The following is a 22,308-nucleotide window of genomic DNA, read 5'->3' on the forward strand; positions in this document are numbered from 1 at the left end:
GTCAGGCAACAGGAATTCAAGCGCAGAATCCATCCCCCGAAGCCAGGAGCCCAAGAAGTGATGCCCTGGATTAAACTCTGAGCTGGCCTTTCATAGAGACATGCAAAGTTACTGAGAGCCAGGCACACTTTGCTGTGAATCTCAGTCTGCTGACTGCACACCCTCACTCTGCCCTATCCCATTAATACTTTTGTAACACCTCGTAATCTGGTATTTATAAATAGTATTGAACATCAACCATCAATTTCTAATATTTACAGAGAATAATTTCTATTTCAGTCTTTGTTGATTTGGTTCCTTTGTTCATTTGTTTTGAGACAGGAGCTCATGTAGCCCAGGGTAACGTCAAACTAACTGCGTAGCTGGGGATGGCTTTGAACTTCTGAGTCTGCCGCCTCCTCCATTAACCTGAGGCTATTGCACTCAGGTGCGGCGCTGATCCCGGTTTGCACCATGCTAGCATAGAGCCTTGCGCGTCATGCTTGCTAGGCAACTGCTCTAACCACTGGGATACCCCCAGCGCCAGAAAGCCAATCTTTTCTAATCCTCAGAGGTACAGAGTTAAAAGGGAACTATGCTGCTCTTCTTCCTTGCCTGGATTTTTATAAATATCCAAGGATGGCAGAGGGGATGGGACGATGAAGAGATAGCTGAGTCCCAGCCTGCAAAGTCACAGTGTACGAGTAAATTCTGATCTCTGATCCTATGGGAACTAATGATTGACTTAAAGCCACTTAACTATGCAGCGTGCTGCACCTAGTGAGCCTACTGGGTGCATTCCCAATTGGAAACAGTCAGACCCCCAGAAGCAGCAGGAAGGCAAATCCTGCTGTCTCAACGCCACTACCTTTCCGGTTTGAGGGCTGCACAGCGTAGATCCGCCCCCCCCCCCTCCTCACTATGTGTTGTTCTGGTTTGTGTCTCCACAGGCAAGAGCTTCACTCTGACCATCACTGTCTTTACAAACCCTCCGCAAGTTGCCACGTACCACAGAGCCATCAAAATCACAGTGGACGGCCCCCGAGAACCCCGAAGTAAGTGGGCCCCCCTTGGGGCTGGTAACTCTCTGAGCTGGTGTATTCACAGACACCCCCCACCCAGGTCTCACACACCTGTCTGTGGCTTCAGCCTCCCTCCTGAAGGGATGTCAGGCCCCTGCAGACGCAGAGTTCCCTTGTCAGCTCTCTCATTCTCAGAGGTTATTCCTGTGTAATGAATTCTTTCTGAAGCTTTGTCTTGGATGTCGAAGGGAAATTAGGCCAACTCAAATGAGGTAAGAACAGTTTGGAGGCTTTCTGAGTGGGGGATAGACCGTCAAACATACAGCAAAGTTCACTGTGAACAGAAACAGTGGGTAGAAAATTAGCCAAGTACAATGAAACAGCAAAGGCCTGAAGGCCAGAGTGGACTGGAAAAGGCAGCTTGCCACCCATGCTAGTGTTAATTTGTTAAGGCCAAAGAAATATTCCTTTCTTCTTCCCTAGCACAGATTATTCTAGGATTGTTTAAAATAGAGACTGGGCTGGGAGGAGAATGCTGGGGGGAAACCAGTAAATATAGAAAGATGATCCCCAAAAAGAGATCCTGTGAAGAAAGTGTTTAAAAAGGGAGTCAGGTGGGTTGTTTAGTCTGAAGGAAAGATGTCTTCAAAATAACTTAATGACTATCTTTGAGTAAACACAGGAGTGACACTCTTCCAGGGCCACACCCTGGCCCAGCATCTGAGGCTAGACTACAGTTCTAAGTCTGTAGGCAGATGAGCCCTGGATAGACACTAGCTTGCCCCCAAACCATGACAGCCTCCCTCCCCAGGAAAATGATACTCTCAGAGTCTAGGATGCTGAAAGAGTGGGGTCCCTCCAGTCCTGCAAAACTATGGTAACAAAAATGAAGCCATTGAGCACATGAGCCCTAAAACACAGTGAGTAGAAGTCTTCAGCCTTCAGGAAGTTTGAGAACGTCCCAGAACGCCAGTTTCTTCTACAGAGTGTAGGACAATGACAGCATCTTTGTAAGGCTGTGCCATGTGCCTGGTGCAGGGCAGGAACTTAGGGCATGTCAGGGGGTCCCAGTAGAGCTGCCTAGCCTTGTCCCCTCCAGGTGACCTGTGCAATGTGGCAGTTCCATTGAGCTTCTGAGGCAGGTCCCTCTTAATTTCCCTGGAGCAATAACATGCAGAGAATAGCCACAGGGTGTTCACACTGGCTCCCCCTTCCTCTGCTTGCCAAGTGTGATGACTCCCTCCACTTTGGCCTTTTTCTCCCCCTCCCCCACCCCCACCCCCAGGCCTGTTCTGCGGTTCCTCTTTAACCTCTTTGAAATTTCCCAGCCATGATCAGACTCAGAGAATCCTGACTTGTTGGATAACACACCCTGCTCTTTATGTGTGGAGAACAGACCAAGGTGGCACACAGTCCTCACAACCCAGGTTGGCACTCCCTGAGTTCCCAGAGGAGAAATGGCTACTGAACAGAAGGACCTACACTAAGCATGACAGAAATACCCAAGGGCCATGTCTCAGTGCAGAGGACCTTGGAAGAAGTCAGCCAGTGGAAAGGGCAGGGCCGGGGGGGTGGGGGGGTGGGCGGGGCAAAGGTTAGGAGTAAGATGTCTCCTTTGGGTGTCTGTGGCTCTCCAAAACAGTGTAGATCAGGGCCCTGTGTGAGGAAACAGCTTAAGATTAGGGCCCATGATAAGCCTTCTCCTCTCCTTTGTCTTCCATATGTAGGAAAGACAGGTTTTTACCTTGTGGGTTTTTTGTTTTTTGTTGTTGTTTATTTGTTTGTTTGTTTGTTTGTTTTGTTTTGTTTTGTTTTCGAGACAGGGTCCCTCTGTGTAGCCTTGGCCATCCTGGACTCACTTTGTAGACCAGGCTGGCCTCAAACTCACAGCGATCCGCCTACCTCTGCCTCCCGAGTGCTGAGATTAAAGGCGCGCGCCTGTTTGTTTGTTTTTCTGGAACATTCAAAGAAGTGAGGGAAGAACTGAGCCTAAAAAACAAATGGCAGGGAGAAGGGAAGTGGCCCCATATGGTGCAGCTGCCTGCCCTGGGGATCATATATTTGGATGAAGTGTTTGCCACCCTCCTGTTTTTATAACTTATGAGAAGAGTCGTTGAGAGAAGGGCCCTAGGGCAGCCTTTGGTACCCAGATGGCATGCTATGTCAAGGAAGAGTGAAATGGGGAGAAATAAGGCTGAGTGCATCATAGAGAGCTGCTGTAGGCCCAAATATAGTCTTCTGTTTCACAAAAGGCTTCTGGGGAAAAAATTCAAATGCCGCCAACACCAAAAGCAAGAATAGGGCATTACTGTTTAATTTTGCTATTCTCTTCTTATTTATTTTTGTCTTTTGAATTGAGACAGGCCCTTGCTATATAGTCCTGGTTTGCCTGGAACTCGCTATGTAGAGCATGCTGGCTTTGAACGTCTGATGGTCCTGCCTCTGCCCCCTGAGTGCCAGATCACATTTCATACCTGGTAGCATCCTGATTCCTTCTAGTGGTGTTCCTCCCACCACCATTTTTTGATGCAGTGGGAAGTGAGGACTCTGTGTCCATATCAGGGCAGCTGGACTGATGCATCACTCTAGACTAAGGAGGTCTATCCAACCCCTCATTAACAATGGATCATGAATTCTGGATGAGTCTGGCCCAAGAACCCTGGTGTTTGCCAGGCTGAGAAACACTGCAAAGTTCTCTCGCTTGAGGAAATCAAAGACTCAGAGAGACAAAGAACCTCTGGTCCTTCCAAGAAAAGGAAAATCAGCCCTAGAGAAAGGAAGCAGCTTTGCCAGGTTCAAACAGGATGATGAAGCCATAGGAGAAGGGGGCATTTCTCACTGCTGTCTGACCGTGGACCACTGGCCACCCACACCCCTGTCCGTTTGCCCATTAGGTCTGACCATACCATACTGTCTGCACTTCTCGTCCTATGAGCCCTCTCTTCTGACCTTGGACTCCTTGTGTGTAAAATGTGGGCTGGCTGTCATGACTTCTCTCATAGAACCCAGCTCCGAGGCTGTAAAGTAGGGCACTTGGTCACCTTGGTGCTGGCATGGTCAGTAGTCAGGACTGGGGCTGCAGTAGGATGTGTGCTCTAGTCCCCAGCCTTCCTGCATCTCAGATAGCTCCATTCCAGCACCAGTAACCCTCTGCCCCCAGTGAGTCAAAACTTGCCTCACACATTCCAGAGGGCTTCTATGTCTCCAGTCAATACAGAAATGAGTGAGTGTGAAGGGATTAAATTCCCTGGGTGGGGGGGAGGTGTTGGGGGGGTGGGGGGTGGGGAGGGGAGGGGAGAGCCATCAGAAGGTGTTTGTTTTCAGGTAGTAAGTAGGGCATTTAATGACTTGTTAACAAGCTGAAAGATAGTTGAAGAATAGAAGATACACTAAAAGGATGGTGGGGCAGAGGCAGAGGTAGGTGTGTGTGTGTGTGTGTGTGTGTGTGTGTGTGTGTGTGTGTAGGTCAGAGGTCAACATTAGCTGGTACCCGCTTCTGCTCACCACTTGCTGTTTGAGCCAGGCCTCTCCTTGAACCTGTAGCTCCTCCACCGAGTGATGCTAGCAGGCCAGTGCGCTTCAGGGATCTGTGTGTCTCTTGGCTCCAGCACTGTGCTCACCACTGCGGCCAGTTGCAGGGATGGGGTGCTGAGTCCTCACACTTGGGTGGTGGGCTCTTTACTGACTGAGCAGTCTCCCCAGCTCCCCCCCCCCCCCACCCCATAAAAGGATTTTCTACAAGAAGAATTGTAAGAGTTGTTTTGTGTTGCTTCTGTATTTCTAGAAATTGATGTAAAACTCCAGCTCTCAACCCACGCGTCTGTAAATTAGGAAATTCTGGGGATGTTGAAATATGAGACTGTGTTTCAAGATACATTCGCTACATATAGTGTAGTTTAAATGCAAGTCTTGGTTTGGTGTGACAGGCGACATTGTGCTGAGGAAGTCAGAGGAATGAGCGGCTGGCTCTGATGTCTCTGGTCCATCCTGGAGATGAGGCTTTGGCCAGTGCTTATTATTGGGTCAGGTACCTGTGTGTGATGTGTGGAACAGAGCTCATTAAAATTCATGAAAGCCAATAAATAAATAGCAGCTGTGTCGGCCACAGCTCCTGCCTACCTGTAAAGGTGTCTTGACAGGCACTGTCCAAACTCTGAGAGTCTCAGGGATGGCAGCAAGGTAGAGCCACTCCGTAAGACTCAGAACTATTGGATGCCAGTCTCCTGAGGGAACTTTCCTAGATAAAGTTACCCATAGGAGAGGGCAGGTGAAAAGTCTCTTTGTCAGCTAGCTGAGTTTTAGAGAACTCTGTTGAGGTCACGGTAGGACTGTAAGAGCGTGTGTGTGGGGGGGGGGGGTATGTGTGTTGCAGTAGGTGTGCCCGTAGTGTGCCCACATGGACGCTAGAGGTTGGTTGATGTCTTATGCCTTTGTCACTCCCTTCTACCCTTTTGTTCATTTGAGTCAGGGTCTCTCACTGAACGTGGAGCCTACTTAGCTTAAAATTCTGGCTAGAGGAGTTGGTAGTAAGTCTCCAGAATTCTTGTGTCTCTGCCTCACCAGTACTGGAGTGGCAGGCATGCACTGCTGCCCCAGCGTTTGTACCTGGGTGCTGGGCATCCAAATCAGTCCCTCATACTTGGGCAACAAATACCTTACTAACGGAACTGTACCCCCAGCCTCAGAAATGTGACCTCCTTCTTTGAGTTTGAAGGGAAATAACAAAAACCTTTTACATTCATATGCATGTATACATGTATGTTAAGTGGGATCTTTATATTTGACAGGCATTTTCAGGTGAAAAAAACAAAACTCATGAAAGACATCTGTAAGCTTATGGTGATCGTGGACTTAAAATCAAGATCGGTAGCAAAGTGTGAAGTGAGTGAGTGTGGCTTTTCCTGAGGGCTGAAACCATGTAGATCTTTCTTGTTCCTTTCTCTTGGTGAGAAGACACCACACAGCAGTCATCCTTTGCCCGGCACCATTCAAAGTGGAGCGGGCATATTCCTTTATAACCTCTCGGAAGGAAGTATTGAGACAGCTGAAACAAAAGCTATTTAAGAAGCATACCCAAGCTGGGCCTGGGGGAGGCAGAGGCAGGCAGATCTCTCTGAGTTCAAAGCCAGCCTGGTCTACAAAATCCAGGACAGCTGAGGCTACATAGAAAAACCCTGTCTGGAATTCCCCCCACTCCCGAGAAAGCAGCATACCCAAGGTCACTCAGCTAGCCTGCAGGAACAGTTACTGAGGAATCCGGACTTTGGGCTCCATGGACTCCCCTCTCTGTCTCTGAGCACTAAAGTATTTGAGCTTCATTCTATTGTGATTCCTGTATCTTTGATAAGGAAAGCTTATCAGTGTGGGTGTGACTCCTTGCACATGGTTTTCTTAGAGGGACGGAAGCCCTGCAGCTCTGCAGCTGGCTGCCATCTTGGCTGGAGAGAGTCCCTCCTCCTCCACGTAGGTGTAATGAGTGCTTCCTGGGTAGTCCCCAACACACAGATGCTGCCACTGCCACATGTGCCAACAGTTAGTTGGCTCTGTAGTCACTGAGGTCTGCTTGGGGACCTGGCATCCATGGGACGTAAGCCAGTGATAGTGCAATGCCTGTACATCTCCCAGAGAAAAGATTAATACCAGAGCAGCCCCGGGGCAGGCGTCTAAATGGGGGATCCCCTTTAGCAAAGAGTTCCACATAAAGCCTGGGCACTCGGTGTGTGTGCTCTTAGGATCGTCACTGCCAGTCTCGGAGCTCCCAGGGAATGGTGTGAAATGTGCCTCCCAGGAGGTCCTTGGAGTGTTCAAACATCAGACATGTTTATCAGTTCAAGAGAGAACCTTGGTACATAAAGGAAAGTGGAGACAGTTTTTCCTTCCTTCCTTCCAACCTAGTTGTAAAGCAGAAGAAAGAAAGCCGGTCAAAGCCGGGCGGTGGTGGCACAGGCCTTTAATCCCAGCAGAGGCAGGCGGATCTCTATAAGTTTGAGGCCAGCCTGGTCTACAAAGCAAGTCTAGGACAGCCAAGGCTACACAGAGAAACCCTGTCCTCTCCCCCTGCCAGAAAGAAAGAAAGAAAGAAAGAAAGAAAGAAAGAAAGAAAGAAAGAAAGAAAGAAAATAGAAAGAAAGAAAGGAAGAGAGAGAGAAAAGGAAGACAGTCCTGCTCTGAAGGCATTTCAGCCTAAGCAGGGATTCTGAGGGGCCGTCACCCCTGTATTTTAGTTCCCACTCTGCTAATCTCTCTAACTACCTGAAGACTTAGAGAAGCAGTTCTTAAAAGCATTAATAACAGCTGTGCCTAAGTGTTTCCAGTGAATTCTAGAATCTCTTCCTGTTTATATTTTAGTTATATGAACCGAGACCTAGAGGGGTTTGTAAGCATCAGCATTTCCCTGACTATTGAATCCAGGCTAAGGCCTAGAAGGTTCCCTGGGGCCACTGGGGGGTGTGAGAGGACCCAGAAGGGAACATGCCTCTGCCTCCTTGAGCAGCAGTACTCCACCTTGACAGTACCCCAGTGAGTTCTCGGCCAGGCTCCCGCTTCTGGGCTGAAGCTGCTATCATCCGGGTGGCTCTTGCCCCATGAAGCAGCTTCTTTCCAGGTTCTGGTAAAAATCTACAGGCGTAGTCTAGACACCTCAGTTTGATGCAGAGAAAAGAAGAGAAGAAATAGGCAACGAATGAAAGGCCTCTCTTCCAAATGTTTCCTTTACTTCAGATCACTGCAAAACCGTATTGCTGCTTAGAAGAAATACCACAGCAGGAAGGCGGGGCTAAGCTAATATGCAGTTCTTATTAGAACTGATTGTATGAAATGCTAAAATCACACCTACCTACATATATGCATGCATGCATATATACACTATTGTCTACAGTGAGGCTTCTGTTCCTTAATCTTAAAATGTGTAAAAAGATTTCAGGATCTTAACTCCGGGACCTGGGTTTTCACCCTGGCGCCATCAGACCTGTGGGTGTGAACTTGGGCAATTATCTTAAGTACTTTAGCCCTTGGTTTCCTCTTGGGTCAAACTAGGCAATGAGACGAGATAATCTCTAAATTAGCTCCCACTCGAATGGGGGTAACAAAATATTGTCAGCAAAATAGAGATATGGCTTCCTCACAAACAGGGCCCCTGACAGGCCACCACCCCTGAGCCTACCCCGAGTATCACCACCTGTCATGTCATGTCCTCAACCATGGCTTCTACATTAGTGCTTGCTTTCACAGTTCTCCCCCCCCCCTCCCCTCCCCTCCCTAGCCTCCTCCCTCCTTCTCCCCCTCATTTGAAAGGGCTTTGTAATTCATCTTCAGGTTCTTTAGCTAAAAGTAATTCACTCAGGGTCCTGTAGCCCTGGTGTTTCTGCCATGCAGTGTGGGGTGATGAGTCTCTGTGGGGGTGCTGATGCCTGGCTCTGTCCACATTAGTGACACGGGGCTAAGAGGCTGAATAACAGATCACCTCCATGGACTCCGAGAGCCTTTCCTGGGGCACAGTAAGCCCTTAGGAGCCGACAGCTATTATTTGTGTTTAGCCTTAGAATCTTGTGGAAAACGAGAAAACTCCAGACAAAAGCAACAAGAAAAGGGATCCATGAATTCTAAATTTAAATATTCATGAAGTAGCCTTAATGTTGCATTTTTTGAGATGTAATTAAACATTTATGTGCTTTGATTTTTTTTTTTTAATTTCAGATTTTGTTTTGTATTTGGGCCCAGTAAATTTCTTTTCTGGCATATTACGGCCCCTTAAAAATACTCTGCCTCTGTTCCTAAGTCCTTCATGGTTCCAACAGACTTGTCCCCAAGTGTCATACTTTGTGGGAAAGCTTAAGAAAAAAAATGTGTCCCAATTGCACCGAAGCTCATACCTGAGGCCTCAGCCTTGGGAGCTTCCCAGTATGTGCACTATACAAATGATGAAGGACAATGACACATTGTTCTAAAAAATAGCAGAACTCCATGCTGTGTGCATGTGCTGTCCTTAGGGGACTTGTTCCCAGAGCCAGCATCTCAGATACCAGCACTGCCACTTGGGAAGGCCAGGCCCTGACATCAAATGGCAGATTATTTGCAGATAGCATGTATGCAGCCTCCTGTAGACCGCTAGTCACCTCTGGGGCTACATGAATAACCGGCAGGCTGTGTTGTCAGGGCAGTCTATACATGTTCAATACAGGCACTTTTTCTTCCTCAAGTGTTTTCAGCCTGAAGTTTAATTGAAGGATGTATCAGCCACAGACACAGAGGGCTGACTGTGCTGGCCTAAGTACCCCAGGATGCCTGGACTCCAGTCACAGCCAAGTTCTGCATACACAGAGAGGAGAGAGAGAGAGAGAGAGAGAGAGAGAGAGAGAGAGAGAGAGAGAGAGAGAGAGAGAGCACTCTCCTCCTGTTACTGTGGATGTTGCTCTGGAACACTCAGCTTGCATATTTCCCACGGAGGACAAGTGGCCTGCTAGCTTGCTGAAGGTCTGTGGCCCCTGTCACAGTATAACATGCTTACCTCTCCCCTTTCCAAGGCAATTTCACTCCCCCCTCACCCCCACCATCCCCCCCACCCCCACCCCTGGAGCCTTAGCACTAGCCCTTTTCCATTTTGAAGGAGCTTGAGTTTCCCAAGGGCTTTGGTTTTCCTATAAGTTGGGTAGCCGGGGAGACCATTAGTACAGGGCTGGTGCACAGTGTCTCCGAGACTCTGCCAGTGCCATGCACATAAATGTATTTCCCCCAAAGTTTTGGTTAAATACGTAAAACCCGTCTCCTCAGTTTAGATCTGAGCCTAAGTTCACTGGGGCTCATCTGAACCTGCCTCCGCTTGTCATAAGCTTTGCTTCTGAAGATATTTTGTAAGGCAGCGACTCACTTCCGGGGCTCTGACAGTGTTAAATGGGGCCCTCAGGAGGGAGGGAGGCAGAGTACAGTCTATCAGTGTGAATTGCCAACTGCCATCAGACCCATGAGAGCTCTGGCCATCAGTCAGGTGCCAGGTGCCTCTTTCACAGTTCACTCCCCGTCAGGTTCACTGTGTAAGGCTTTCCGTGTGGAAACTAGCTGTCAGCGCATCAAACATTCTGAATCTATGTCCAGAAGGGAAAGCCAAGGTTAAAAAGATATTTAAGTACCCAAAGGGAAGTATTTTTCCTGTGCGTTCCTCCTGCCCCCGCCGCCCTTAAAGCAGCACCGTGGAATTAATCTCCAACTCCCCAGGCCCACATGAAGTAAGTTAATGGCAATACATTAATTTTGTGCTCCTAGGATTTCCATATGCCCAGGTTCCATTAAAGCAAGTATTGACTAAAGACCGCACTGTTATTGAAAAAGTTCAGTGTGCTTGCCTGCACTGAAATGTAGAACACTGGGTATTTTATTTGCTTGCTGGATCTTGTTTTTATTTTTGTTCACAGTGGCTTGTAAGTCATATTGTGGTCATTTGAGGCAAAACGTAAACATTTGAAATAAGTCACTTCTTAAGAGTAGGATGACTTTATGGCCCTTTTTGGATTCTTTTATGGGCGCCTCGTTTTCTCTTACCTGTGAGTGGTTTCCTGGCATTTCTGATCCACTCGTTTTACAAAGCCAGGAGAAACACACAGAGGGACATTTTCACTCTAACCTGACCTTGCCTCTGGGGCCCGGCCCAGCATTTCAGAACAGAATCAGAAGGCTCAGTAGGGAATGAAGAGGGAACTGGAGCCAGATCTGACCTACTGGCTGTGTGCCTCGCTTTCTCCCTCTGTAGAAGGGGTTTCCAGATGTCCACCTTCCACAGAGAGGAAAAGATTACACATGATAGGCCAGATGGGAACCGTCGCTCCGAGGCTCTGATAACCACCTCCGTTGTAGAATTGTAACACCATAAGTGGACACATTCGTGTGAGGGTGCCACACATAGCAGTGCACATAAGTGCCCTATAAACAGTTAAAGCACACACTAGGAGCACAGGAAGGCCACCTTCCTTCATCTCTAGCCTTTTATTTGCTAAGGGAATCATATGGAACTCTGCTCAAGTGGACACTAAATATGTACCAATGCCAAGTTGTTTAAAAATGGAGGGAAAATCCTGGCAAACTGATTCTTTGGAACATAACAGAGCAAGAGCCTTTTCTCCTTCAGTGCGACCTATCACTTTAAATCCTGAGGCGCTAGAAACCAAACCCAAGCCTTACACCTTGTGTAACATCCATCCCGCTGCTTCAGAGAACAGGCAGGTGTTTCCAGATAAATGTTTTATCGTATGTAGCTCCATTTCTCAGCAGAACCAAACTCTGGTCCTCTGCAAGAACAGCAAGAGTTATTAACTGCAGAGCCCTCTCTCTCCAGCCTGACAGATAGCTTCCATCTTGTCTTTACTGGTGGGAACACAGGACAGAACTAGGCATTTAAATCAGCACCGCTGTAAACCTGTACTTTCAAAAACTTTACCTCTGCCATTTGCCTCCATCTGGAGACTCTTTAAGACACTGACAAAGAGAGGAAATAACAGTGATCAACAGTCGCAAGTTTTAGTTAAATTTATTTTCTTGGCTGGGTATGGTAGCACTCAGGAGACAGAGGCAGGCAGATTGCTGCGAGTTCGAGGCCAGCCTGGTCTATAAAGTGAGTTCAGGACAGCCAAGGCTACACAGAGAAGCCCTGTCTTCAAACTCCCGCCCAAAAATATTTATTTTCTTTTCCAAAACCAAATAGTTTTTCTTCTACAGCTCTCACAGTAGCAAAACCGCAGAAGGCAGCAGTGCAGCCCTGCTGTTTCTGAGTCCGTACCCGTGTGTGTGTGTGTGTGTGTGTGTGTGTGTGTGTGCACTCACGCGTATGTGTCCTTTAGATGGCATTTGCCTGAGGTTCAGTTTCAGGGAGGTGAAATGGTACATGCTGCACCTAGTGCCTGTTTCAAAAACTGCAGCTGCTTGATGGATGGACCATGAGCCACTCCATCCATCTGCTGACACAGTGGCTGGGGGCAGGATCAGAGAATCTTTTCTGTTCTGAGAGTGATTCAGCCATTCTCAAAATAAATAAGTACTGGAGTGCCGAGAGAGAAAGAACAGGAAAACATTGAAATCTGAGCCTGGAGGGTGGAGCTCTTCTCAGCAGGGCTCCAGAGTCCTAGCAGAAGGCAGTGCCCAGTGGAAAGCCAGCAGATCCTGCTGCCTCCCTCTGAGAGAGTCTCAGCTTCTCCTGGCCCCTCAGTTTTCTCATCTGCAGAGTGGAGAGGGGGGTGTAGTAAGGGCTAAGGTACTTAAGAGCTTCTGAGAGCTTGATTTCATATTTCCAAGAGCAGTTGAACTTGCAAAGCATCCTCTTCAGCCCCTAGCAGGAGACAGGGCAGGACCTGCTCTGTCGATTGTGTCCAAAAGGAAGATGGAGAAGAGACAGTCCCTGGGAGTTTAGGGGAGAGGCAAATGGGGAGCAAGCAGGAACAGAGCCCCGAGGGAGGATGGATCCACTCACCCCAAGCTGCTGCAGAGGGACAGGGATAAAGGCCACTGCAGGATGGAGCGGCTTAATTAGGGGAAATCATCAAAACTATATTTCCCATGACTTTGGCAACATTCGGGGGGGGGGGGGAAGAAAGTAAGAAAGAAAGAAATCTGTAAACCCACAAAGTGCTCAATTGTCCAAGCCTAATGGCCAACTTCCCAAAGCTGGCCCAGCAGAGACCTTGGTGTTAATTCCTCAGCCAACTGGAAAAAAAAAAAAGATGGTGTGAGTTCTGTTGACTTAATTGCCAGAGCGTTGCTGAGCGAAGCTGCCTCCTCCCGCCTCCTCACGTCTTCTGGGCTGGTCCCTATTACCTGCCCTACCTATCTTCACAATCTAGCCACAAACAGCTTTGGTTGACCACACCACTTCCCTATTGAAAGTTAATACTGTTTGACTCATTCTGTGCTGCTTAACCTGAAGCCAAAGAAAACAAGGCAGAGACTAGCTGGCTTGTGTGGAGTCTGGGAAGCCCTGCGCGGCCCTGCTTTCAAAGTCCTGTACAGTAGCCTTACTATATCTCAGCTGCAGCTGCAAAGAAAATGAAGGAAGCAGAAGTGGCCATGGTGGGGGGGGGGGGGGCAGGGGGCATGCAAGGGGAGGGGGGAGGGGCTGTTGAGGGCGGGGCAGAGAAGAGGAAGGGAGTGAGGCGGGCCCTCTCAGTTTGGGAAGAGACAAGAGTGCAGTCTGCCCAGTTCTGGGGCTCTCTTGCTGGGCTCCAAAGTTTGTCCTGACCCACAAGAGTGTTCAGGCAGAAGAGAGAAGACAGAAGTTCAGGAGACCCACTGAAAACGTGGGTTTGCTTATTGAAGACTTCAGAAAGAGGAGCTGGGTCCCACCTGACCAGCTCCCTGTAGGACAGTCCCTAGGTGACCAGGGACAAGGCAGAATGTTGCCCATGGGGTTGCAAGGGAGGTAGCCAGGCTTCTTTATTCCTCTCCTGAAATGTGGTCAACAGAGAAGGAAGCGGGGTGCTCAGGTCTGTAATAAACAGCTTTCCTTTCCGCTACACCAGGCAGATCCAAGACTGGCAGCTCTCTTACTGTGGTGCAGGTATACGCTGCTTGTTGACAGTGTTCTGCTCACTCACCCCTTCCTGGCCTGTAGCTCATTCTCTCCTCCCCTTCCCTTCCCACCCCTCCCCTCTCTCCCCTCTCCCCTCCCTACCCCTCCCCTCCCTACCCCTCCCCTCTCTCCCCTCTCCTCTCCTGCCCTCCCCTCCCCTCCCCTCCCCTCCCCTCTCCTCTCCTCCCCTCCCCTATCTTTCTCTCTCTCTCTCTCTCTCTCTCTCTCTCTCTCTCTCTCTCTCTCTTTCTCTCTCTCTCCTGAGAGTTGAGGTCATCCCCAAACAACTTGAAAATAGCCCTTTCTGGGAATGTGACATAAAGCCAGTGGCTTGTTTAAAAACACCTGGAACTGTTGGTTTTCTTACTAAAGGACTCCACTCAGTGTCTGGCCATGTACTGGCTCTCTGGTCCCAATTCCTTGAGGCCAGCCTAGAACTCCCATTGGCACTTTTTTTTTCTCTTTGGGTTTAGGGATTGACAGTTCCTTATCCATGCTAGCCAAGCACTCACCACTGAGCTACAACCCCAGCTTCCAGTTGGTGCCAATGGACAGGCAAGTCACCAGCCTTGTCCAGCCACTGGGAGCCCTGGGAATTTCTAGCCAGAGGGAATTTCTTTACCCTTTTAGGACAGGGGACAGAGATCGTTGTTGACACTGCCAGCAGAACATCCCAGAGAAAGGACATCACTCACTCATTCATCCAGTCTGGTTTTATAGGGAACATCACTCAGCCTTGACGAGGCCTTGGTTTATCTGGGTTCTATGGGAACAAGCTCAGCACCACTGCTAATATTGCATGGAACATCTGCTGGAATAGGAGGACAACTCAGAGAAGCAAGAGCTGCAGGGTTGCTCAGGCCATGCGCTAAGCATGGAGATGGGTGTGGGGGTCTCTGGGTGTCTTCTCCTGTAGCCAGGGGCCTGTCCTGACGAAGGCCTGAACTCCAGGAACATTTCGGGGTCCATATTTCTGTCCTGATTCTGACTGTGCCTTGCAGCCCAAACTTCCCCTGAAGTCTCTCTGGGTCAAAGCTTTAGGAACAATTACATCAGGTTATTTCATCTCACTTTACGGAGGTGGCCCTGGGACCGTGCTTTAAGGAGAACTGATAACACTTGGGCTTCAGGTCAGGAGAAGAGATAGTCTTGCCTGTTCCCTGCACCCCACCCACAAGGCCGCCCTTCCGCCACCCCCACAGAGGACCACTTCGGGCCAAGAGCACAAGATAGCCAGACGGCTTCTGCTCTAAGCTGCAATTACCTCCTTAGTCACCAGACAAAGCAGGAGGCAATGGAGGGCAGTGACTAAGGGGCAACCCCTCCGCTTTCAGGCAGGTCCAGGACACCAGGGTCTCCTGGGAGCCGCCACACCTGAGTCTGTTACTCAGAGCCCAGAATAGGAAATGGTTCTTACAGCTGCTTTTTGACCATGGAATCCAGAGGCTCAGGGAGGGAGGGAGGACCTGCCAGCCTGTTGTCTGTGCCTGTGTTAGGTGTTGGTCTTGATTTGACCTCAGCTAGCTTCATTGTTCCATGTGTGGATTATGGAATACTTTGTATCTGTTCAAGAAATGTGAATGTGTGTCACTTATGTATAATATGTGAGATATATATATATTACATATATAGAACATGTTATGTGATAAACACATGGCTGTACATGCATGTATATATAGCATACATAACATATGTGCTATTGTATATATGTGTGTAGTAGGCATGTGCTACATACATGTGTGTAGTATATATATTATATGTGTTTGTATGTGACATATATGTATGTTGTGATAAATATATGTACTATGTACAGACATGGTGAATATATGAGTTGATAGGAATATGTATATATGCATGTATACATGTGTACAGTAAATGTGTATGTAGATGCCTGCAGTACACATGCTCCAAGTATGTGGTCTCTGAGTGTGTAGCATAAGCGTGTGTGTAGGCACATGTGCATCAGGTACTCACTACATAGAAAAGGCAGCAGCCACTGTGGCTGCTGGCTCCTGCCCGTGTGCTGTGCTCAGCTCTGCACAAGGGACTTGTCTTGTTTTTCAGTTTGATGAAAGAAAAAGCAAGTGGGTTTTGGTGAGTGACTTGGCTGCAGCAGGACAGTTCTTCAGGAAACTCTACTGCTCGGTCTGATAATTTGCCTCAACAGGTAGTTTCCTGACTCACACTGTAATACACACTTTAGTTCTTGGTTCTTTGCCCCCAAATAAACTCTTCCCCCTCCCCCTTGGTCTAGGGAAGGAAGGGTGGACGGCACTGGTCTTGAACATCTGATTGCTGGGTTAGCTGGTTGATCAGTCAGCATTTAGCCTTAGTGTGCGGGGCACCTTGGGCAACATCCATGTCTCCATGGACTCAGGGTTCAGGGGACAGAGACACACCACAGTGACACAGGGTTCTGGAAAAAGCCAGAGGCTGAGGGTCAAGCTGGGTGGGTAGAGTTCTTGCTTAGCATGCATGAAGCCCGGAGTTCAATCCCCAGTAATATATAAACCTGGTACAGTGGCATGCAGTGTCTCCCCAGTGCTCAGGAAGATGAAGCAGGAGCCTCAGGAACTGGAGGTCATCCTCTGCTACGTAGTGAGTTCGAGACAAGCCTGGGTTACATCGCACACACACATACACACACACACACACACACACACACACAGGAAATCACCTAGAGATCATTGAAAGACTACAGGAAGCCATGCATGGGGTATATGTATAAATGTGAGGCCATTTACTATTTTATTTTCCATTAACTGATTTATTTCCTGACTACAGCCCCACTGCCCCTCTCCTCCTAGCCCCACCCTCACAGCATCCTCCTCTCATTCCCCACCCCTCTTCTCCTCAGAGAAGGGGAGGAGCCCCCATGGGTGCCAACCCACTCTGGCACATCAAGTCTCAGCAGGGCTAAATACATCCTCTCCCACTAAGGCCAGACGAAGCAGCAAAGGTAGGGGAAGGGGATCCAAAGGCAGGCAACAGAGTCAGAGACAGCCCCCCTCCAATTGTTAGGGGACCCACACAGAAAACAAGCTGCAGACCTGCTACGTATGTGTAGGGGGCCTAGGTCCAGCCTGTGCATGCTTCTTGCCTGGTGGTTCACTTGAGTACCATTGGCTTGGGAATCTACAGGAATCAGGCGATCGGTCTCCCACAGATCCTGGGGGATTGTATGTAACAGCCCACAGCAAATCAGAAGCTTGTAGGGGAAGGGAAGTCCTGCTGCTCATGGGATATTCATGGCCCAGTCAGAGGAACCCCTCCCACACCCTCTCACACAGATACCTGGCACCAGCACGGTCAGTGGCACGAAGATGTTTCTAGAAACTGATGTTTTAGGGTCCTTTACTCTATACCACCCAGCAAGTGTCTTGCGGTGGTGCTGGCACCTGCTCCAGGCATAGAGGCTAGCAACTGGCTGCAGACCACCGTACTACCGTGGCCTTCCTTATGCTTTGGGAAAACTGAGGGCGTAAGTGTGACAGACAGAGTATCATGGCCTGTGATCTAGACTCAGGTTGTGTGCCAACTTGTATTCCTTCACTTGGGCAGGGATGGGGGTCACTAATTCTCGGTGCTCTGGGTATGGGCTGGGAGAATGTCAGAGTTGGGGCTGTTTCTGACCCACGTTCCTCCTCCATCTGGCTGTGTGAGGTGGGCTAAATGACACAACCTTTCTGAACTTGGCTTGCCACTTGTCATTTAGAAGATAGGGCTGATGTCGCTGGCCCTTCTCCAGATCTCCAGTGTAACAGCTGGGTCCGGTTCTCACAGCATAATGACAGAAGAGGAAATTAGTGGGAAGGGGAGCAATGAAGCGATCTAAGTTCATATAACATTGGTTAATCTATGAAAACATATATAGAACGCCCTGGGATATACGCGTACATTAAATGGTATTACATATCTTATTTGTAGTATGTGAATTAATTTAAATGTAGTTTAACTAATTTAAATGGTCACTACATTGAAACATTTTCTTCCTTTGTCTCTTCGAAATGCTAGAGATAAGCTTCAGGTCTTGTGAGTGCTGGGACGTGGTCTCTCACTGAGCCATACACCTCAGGGCTTCGTAATATGCGAATAATATGCAATATTAGACAGTACCTCTCAACTTTGAGTTAGCTGGAAGATAGCGGCTTGCTGGCCAGAAGGCTTCTCTGCCTAACTGCAAGACAGTTCAAGGAAGGGTCACAGCTGCACCCAGTGCCGTTAGCTATTGACTGTGACACAGAGAGGTAAGCTGTTTCCTACACTCCACCCCCTTAACCAGGGTCATACACCTGCAGGGAATCAGAAAGGATATGCCTTTTATACCCAGATCATGTAGCTGGCATTGGGTTGACTGAAGATATATTCTGAAATGCAGATATAATTTTAAAGTCACCATTGCTTTTTGGAGAACCACAATTTGTGCATGTCGTGCACACGCACACATGCATAGAGAGAGGGGTGAAGTATTTTCAGTGTTGTCATTTTGCATAGACTTTTCCAGTCTGCTCACCATGACAAGACTCTAAGTATATGCCATTTAATCCATAAAAAAACAAAAAAACAAAAAATGGTAAACTGCCATCAGAAACTTGAGTTAACATATTGACTGGCTAGTATTTCTTTTTCTATTTTTGTTATTTTTCTATGACTCTGCATGTATAATAACATTTTGAGCAGTATATTTCTTTTAGAAATAGGTAAAAATAATAATAGACGATTTGGGGGTCCCTTTCAGCTCTGTGTGAGCATCAGTAAGATGCAGCCAATCCACAGTGGCCACAGCTTGAAGCCCCACTCTGGAAATATTCACACTTGACTCCCAGTGAACTCAGAAGGCCAGGCTACCAGCACGTGTGTTTAGCTTACACAGTCCTACAGTGGTCTGATCCCGCGTTGCGTTCTCCGTTACCTCTACAGCCCAGTAATCAGTAAGAGTGAAGAGTGGATTTCACAGTGGGCACTTTCCATACTTTTGTATTTAAAATTCAGGGACAAATTGATATTTTAATAGCATGCAGATCCAGGAAACTAAAGACATAAAGCATTCATTTCCCCCAGCCTGAAACCTTTCTATAGTCCACGCACAACTTTGCTGTTTGGCACACAAAGCCTGATGGCTTCAGAAGAGAATTAGGTGTTCCTCGCCCTCTGGGTTCTAAATGCATCAGGACCACACCTTGAACTTGATGAAGCCTTTCATTTCCCAAGTGCCCTGGTGTTGTAACTCTCTAACACCCTGTGAACACGGGGGTCAAGTTTCCTCCCAGGCAGCACCTCTCCTACAGGCTCCCAGAATGCACTTGGGGAGACTGTGGAATGAACTATTCCCTAATCCGAAGCATTAAACCCAGCCCAAGACTCTGGCGCTTAGGAAGCAGCTCTGGGAAGCCAGGCCGAGCATTCCTGCTGAAGCAGGCAGGCATCAGTTAATCTCTGTAAATGACTACACTTTTGGCAGGTGTCAGCGGGTACAAAAACAGCTCATATATTGGAACTTTTTTTTTTTAAATCACTGAGTAATTAGGAGAGAGAAATAAAAATAAATAATGTCACATGCGTTGGCCACATAGCGGCTTGACCCAAATAGCTCGTTCCTGTTTGGGCTTTCAGTGACCATGTCCCCAGGTATACAGAGGCAGATAGACTCTTCAGAGGCTGCACAGAGATGCCGCCACACCCGATGCAATGAATTTATAATGATCACACACACAAACACACACACACACACACACACACACACACACACACACACACACACACACACACACACACACACCCTACATCCTTCCCCTGGCCACACACTGTCCTTCACAGTGTTCTTCAAAATGCCACTGGGTGCCTTAGGAATGTGAAGCCGAAACAGACAAAACCTGCCAGAAGCCCTCGCTGGGCCACATTCTTTCTGAGCCCATACAATGCTGCGCAGGAGTCTTTCCTACCATTCTTTTTTCTCAACGGCAGGAGACCACGATGGACACTTAAAAGGGTCCATCACACGCTTTGAATGGCTTAAAGCTGGGACTGTTTTCCTGCCAGAAATCTTGAGGTTTTCCAGTGTGGCTAGGAGTGAGACTCTGTCACAATGCAAAGAGGAGGAAGGAGCCAAAGAAGGCTGCGCACCGCGCGACATATACTATGCCCGAGTGAGGTAGACGGGTCTAGAAAAAGAAGGTTTTGTACTTCTGCTGGTTTAGCTCAAGGACTTGGCTTCTTTTGTTCATTGAGCCTTAAGAGAAGTCTCACATGTGCTCTGGCCGAGCCTGCGTGACTCGGGCTGTTTGTGTTTGAGTTGGGTGTTGTGAGCCACGGCTCTGAATGACAGTCCAGATTTGCCTTGGTGATACGTGGAAAGAAGGAACATTGCATGCGAACTGCACAAATATTATGCTTAAGCATTTTTTCCTCCATTTGGAGCCAAGCAGGTCTTGTTAGTGATAAAAATCACTGCAATATAGTGGGCTCTTTTTCTGGCCTGGAATTTGAGACAGTGTCAGCCGTGCCAAGGGGGGCCATAGCAGGAAGAAACGGCAAGCTGCAGGGATTTGAAACCATAACACAACTTCTATGACTTAATTTTATAATTGTAGCAATTGGGAACTATGTATGTGGGGGGGGGGGGAATACCATTCATAGGTTTGCTCACACACTGTGCTGGGGGAATGGTACACAGGGCCCTTGGTCTAGCTTCGGGTTGGCAGGAGGGACCAGAAACAGCATCTCTGTGGGCAGAGGCCATCAGCTTCTCCTGTCCTCTTGGAGGCTGAGTGGCCGGATGGGGCTCAGTCAAGGGTTCTATTCAAAGCAAAAGTCGACGTCTTCAGAAGAGGAGCGGATCTCCCAGGGTGCTGTGACTGTGTTCCTATGTGGGAGGCTGGACTCCGCTACAGTCTCCAGCTGAGTGACAGTTTGAAAGGGATGAAGGGAAAAGCAGAGGCCCAGCCCTCCTGACTGGCCCATGTGAATCCCCCCACTTGCTGTTTCCTGGTACCAGGGACACCTACTGCCCATATAAGACATCTTCCCGCCTCCTTGCTTTCATTCTTGAGGCCCTGGGGAAGCCTTACAGACTGGCTGGCCCCTCCCTCTGGGCGCCAATGGGCTTGGCCTACAAGAAATACTGGAACAACCTCAGGATGCACCTTTCTGCCTATTCCCTCTCAGGGATACGCCCAGGGAGTGGGCTTCAGGGAAGAAAGGCTGCTCCATCAGAAGCCTTAATGAAGGAGGAAGGGGCCTGGGTGTGTAGGGGCTGACAAGGATGCCCTGTGTCTGCCTGCATGGAACAGGAAACCTCACTCCTAGCTGCACCCAGTTTCCTGTTGAAGGGACGCACTGCTGTTCCAGGACCCACTCTGGTACTTCTCAGACCTGCTGGTGGCCAGGTTTTCAGGAAGGCAGGGCATTCATGACCTGGGGAGGGCACCTTTCTTGGCTGCCATGGTTCTGAGCTCAGCCTGTGGCCAACAGCCAACAAGCACTGGTCTTCTTCCCCCGCACCAGCTCCACACCTAGTGTCTCTCATTCTGCCCACCCGAGGAAGAGAGAGCTGGGTGGGCACTAAGTCCCAGGCTAAGAGAACACCCAGTGGCCAGTGTGATGGAGGAGCCTCTGTCTCCTATGGAAAAAAATAATGTCCCTGGTTCCCACAGGCAGCCAGCCCAAAGGGCAATTTCCAGTAAGCTCACCTTGCGGGTAAAGGGAGAGGGGAGGGTAGAGATAAGAAAAGTCCCCCTCCACAACACGTTTTCTGATCTCTTCCCCCCCCCCCCTCCTTCCCTGCCTCCCTCTCCTCCTCCTCTTCCCTTACCCTCCTGGTCCCTACAATAGGACATCGGCAGAAACTAGATGATCAGACCAAGCCCGGGAGTTTGTCCTTTTCCGAGCGGCTCAGTGAACTGGAGCAGCTGCGGCGCACGGCCATGAGGGTCAGCCCGCACCACCCAGCCCCCACGCCCAACCCTCGGGCCTCCTTGAACCACTCCACTGCCTTTAACCCTCAGCCTCAGAGTCAGATGCAGGGTAAGTACCCCACGGAGCCCGCTACCCTCTGTCCTTACCGGGAGTCCCAGGCGGAGAGCTCACACGAAGGCTGCCAGGGCTTCCCCTGGGTACTCCAAGGGAGCTCAAGAAACCCCACAGCATCCCCTGGAATCTATGAGAAAAGCACTGTCCCATCTACTGAGCATCCCTAGACCAAGGAGTGTGGCTGCTGGGTGTGGCGGGGAGGCATGGATCCATGTATGTGTGTGAGTATACACACACATCCCTTGGCATTCTTGGAGTATCAGGTACCAAAATCTACAAAGAGCCCAAGCACGCTATGCAATGTGTCCTGGTACTTGTCTAAGCCTGTGCAAATCCCCCTGTAGACAGACTCTAATCCATTCCCCAGTTGCAGCATCTAACACACTATATAGATGTGCTAATAATCACTAAATTATATTATTTAGGGAATCATAACAAAAACACATTTTCAATATGTGCGCATTTTAAAAACTGTATTGTCAACCCAGCATTGGTTCAGTCTTTAACTATGGAGCCTACAGATAACAAAAAAAGCCACCTATATATGAATAGGTGAGGTTTTGGGGTTCGTTTGTTTTTTAAGAGTTAGTTTCAGCTCTGGTGTTTTCTTACCTACCAATTAGTCTTGAAGTCATATACACAATTGTGTGTATGTATGTGTGTATAAACACACATATATGTATACAAATCTAGCAAGGTGAGGGCGAGGTATTTTCCAGTTCTTGCCCTTCA

General features: G+C 48.7%; 1 protein-coding gene across 2 annotated transcripts in view; it reads left to right on the forward strand.

The window, feature by feature from the left end:
• The window catches only part of RUNX1 (RUNX family transcription factor 1), a 227,722-nt gene that overhangs the window by 162,620 nt on the left and 42,794 nt on the right, over positions 1-22,308 (forward strand). The window contains exons 5-6 of one of the 2 annotated variants that reach the window (XM_084801055.1): positions 930-1,034; positions 21,379-21,570. In XM_084801055.1, coding sequence (XP_084657181.1) covers positions 930-1,034; positions 21,379-21,570 — 297 coding nt within the window. The remainder of the gene's footprint in view (positions 1-929; positions 1,035-21,378; positions 21,571-22,308) is intronic. The other variant, XM_084801056.1, reaches the window with a different exon arrangement.

This window comes from Acomys minous, assembly GCF_964271855.1.
Source record: "Acomys minous genome assembly, chromosome: 11".
Lineage (NCBI taxonomy): Eukaryota > Metazoa > Chordata > Mammalia > Rodentia > Muridae > Acomys > Acomys minous.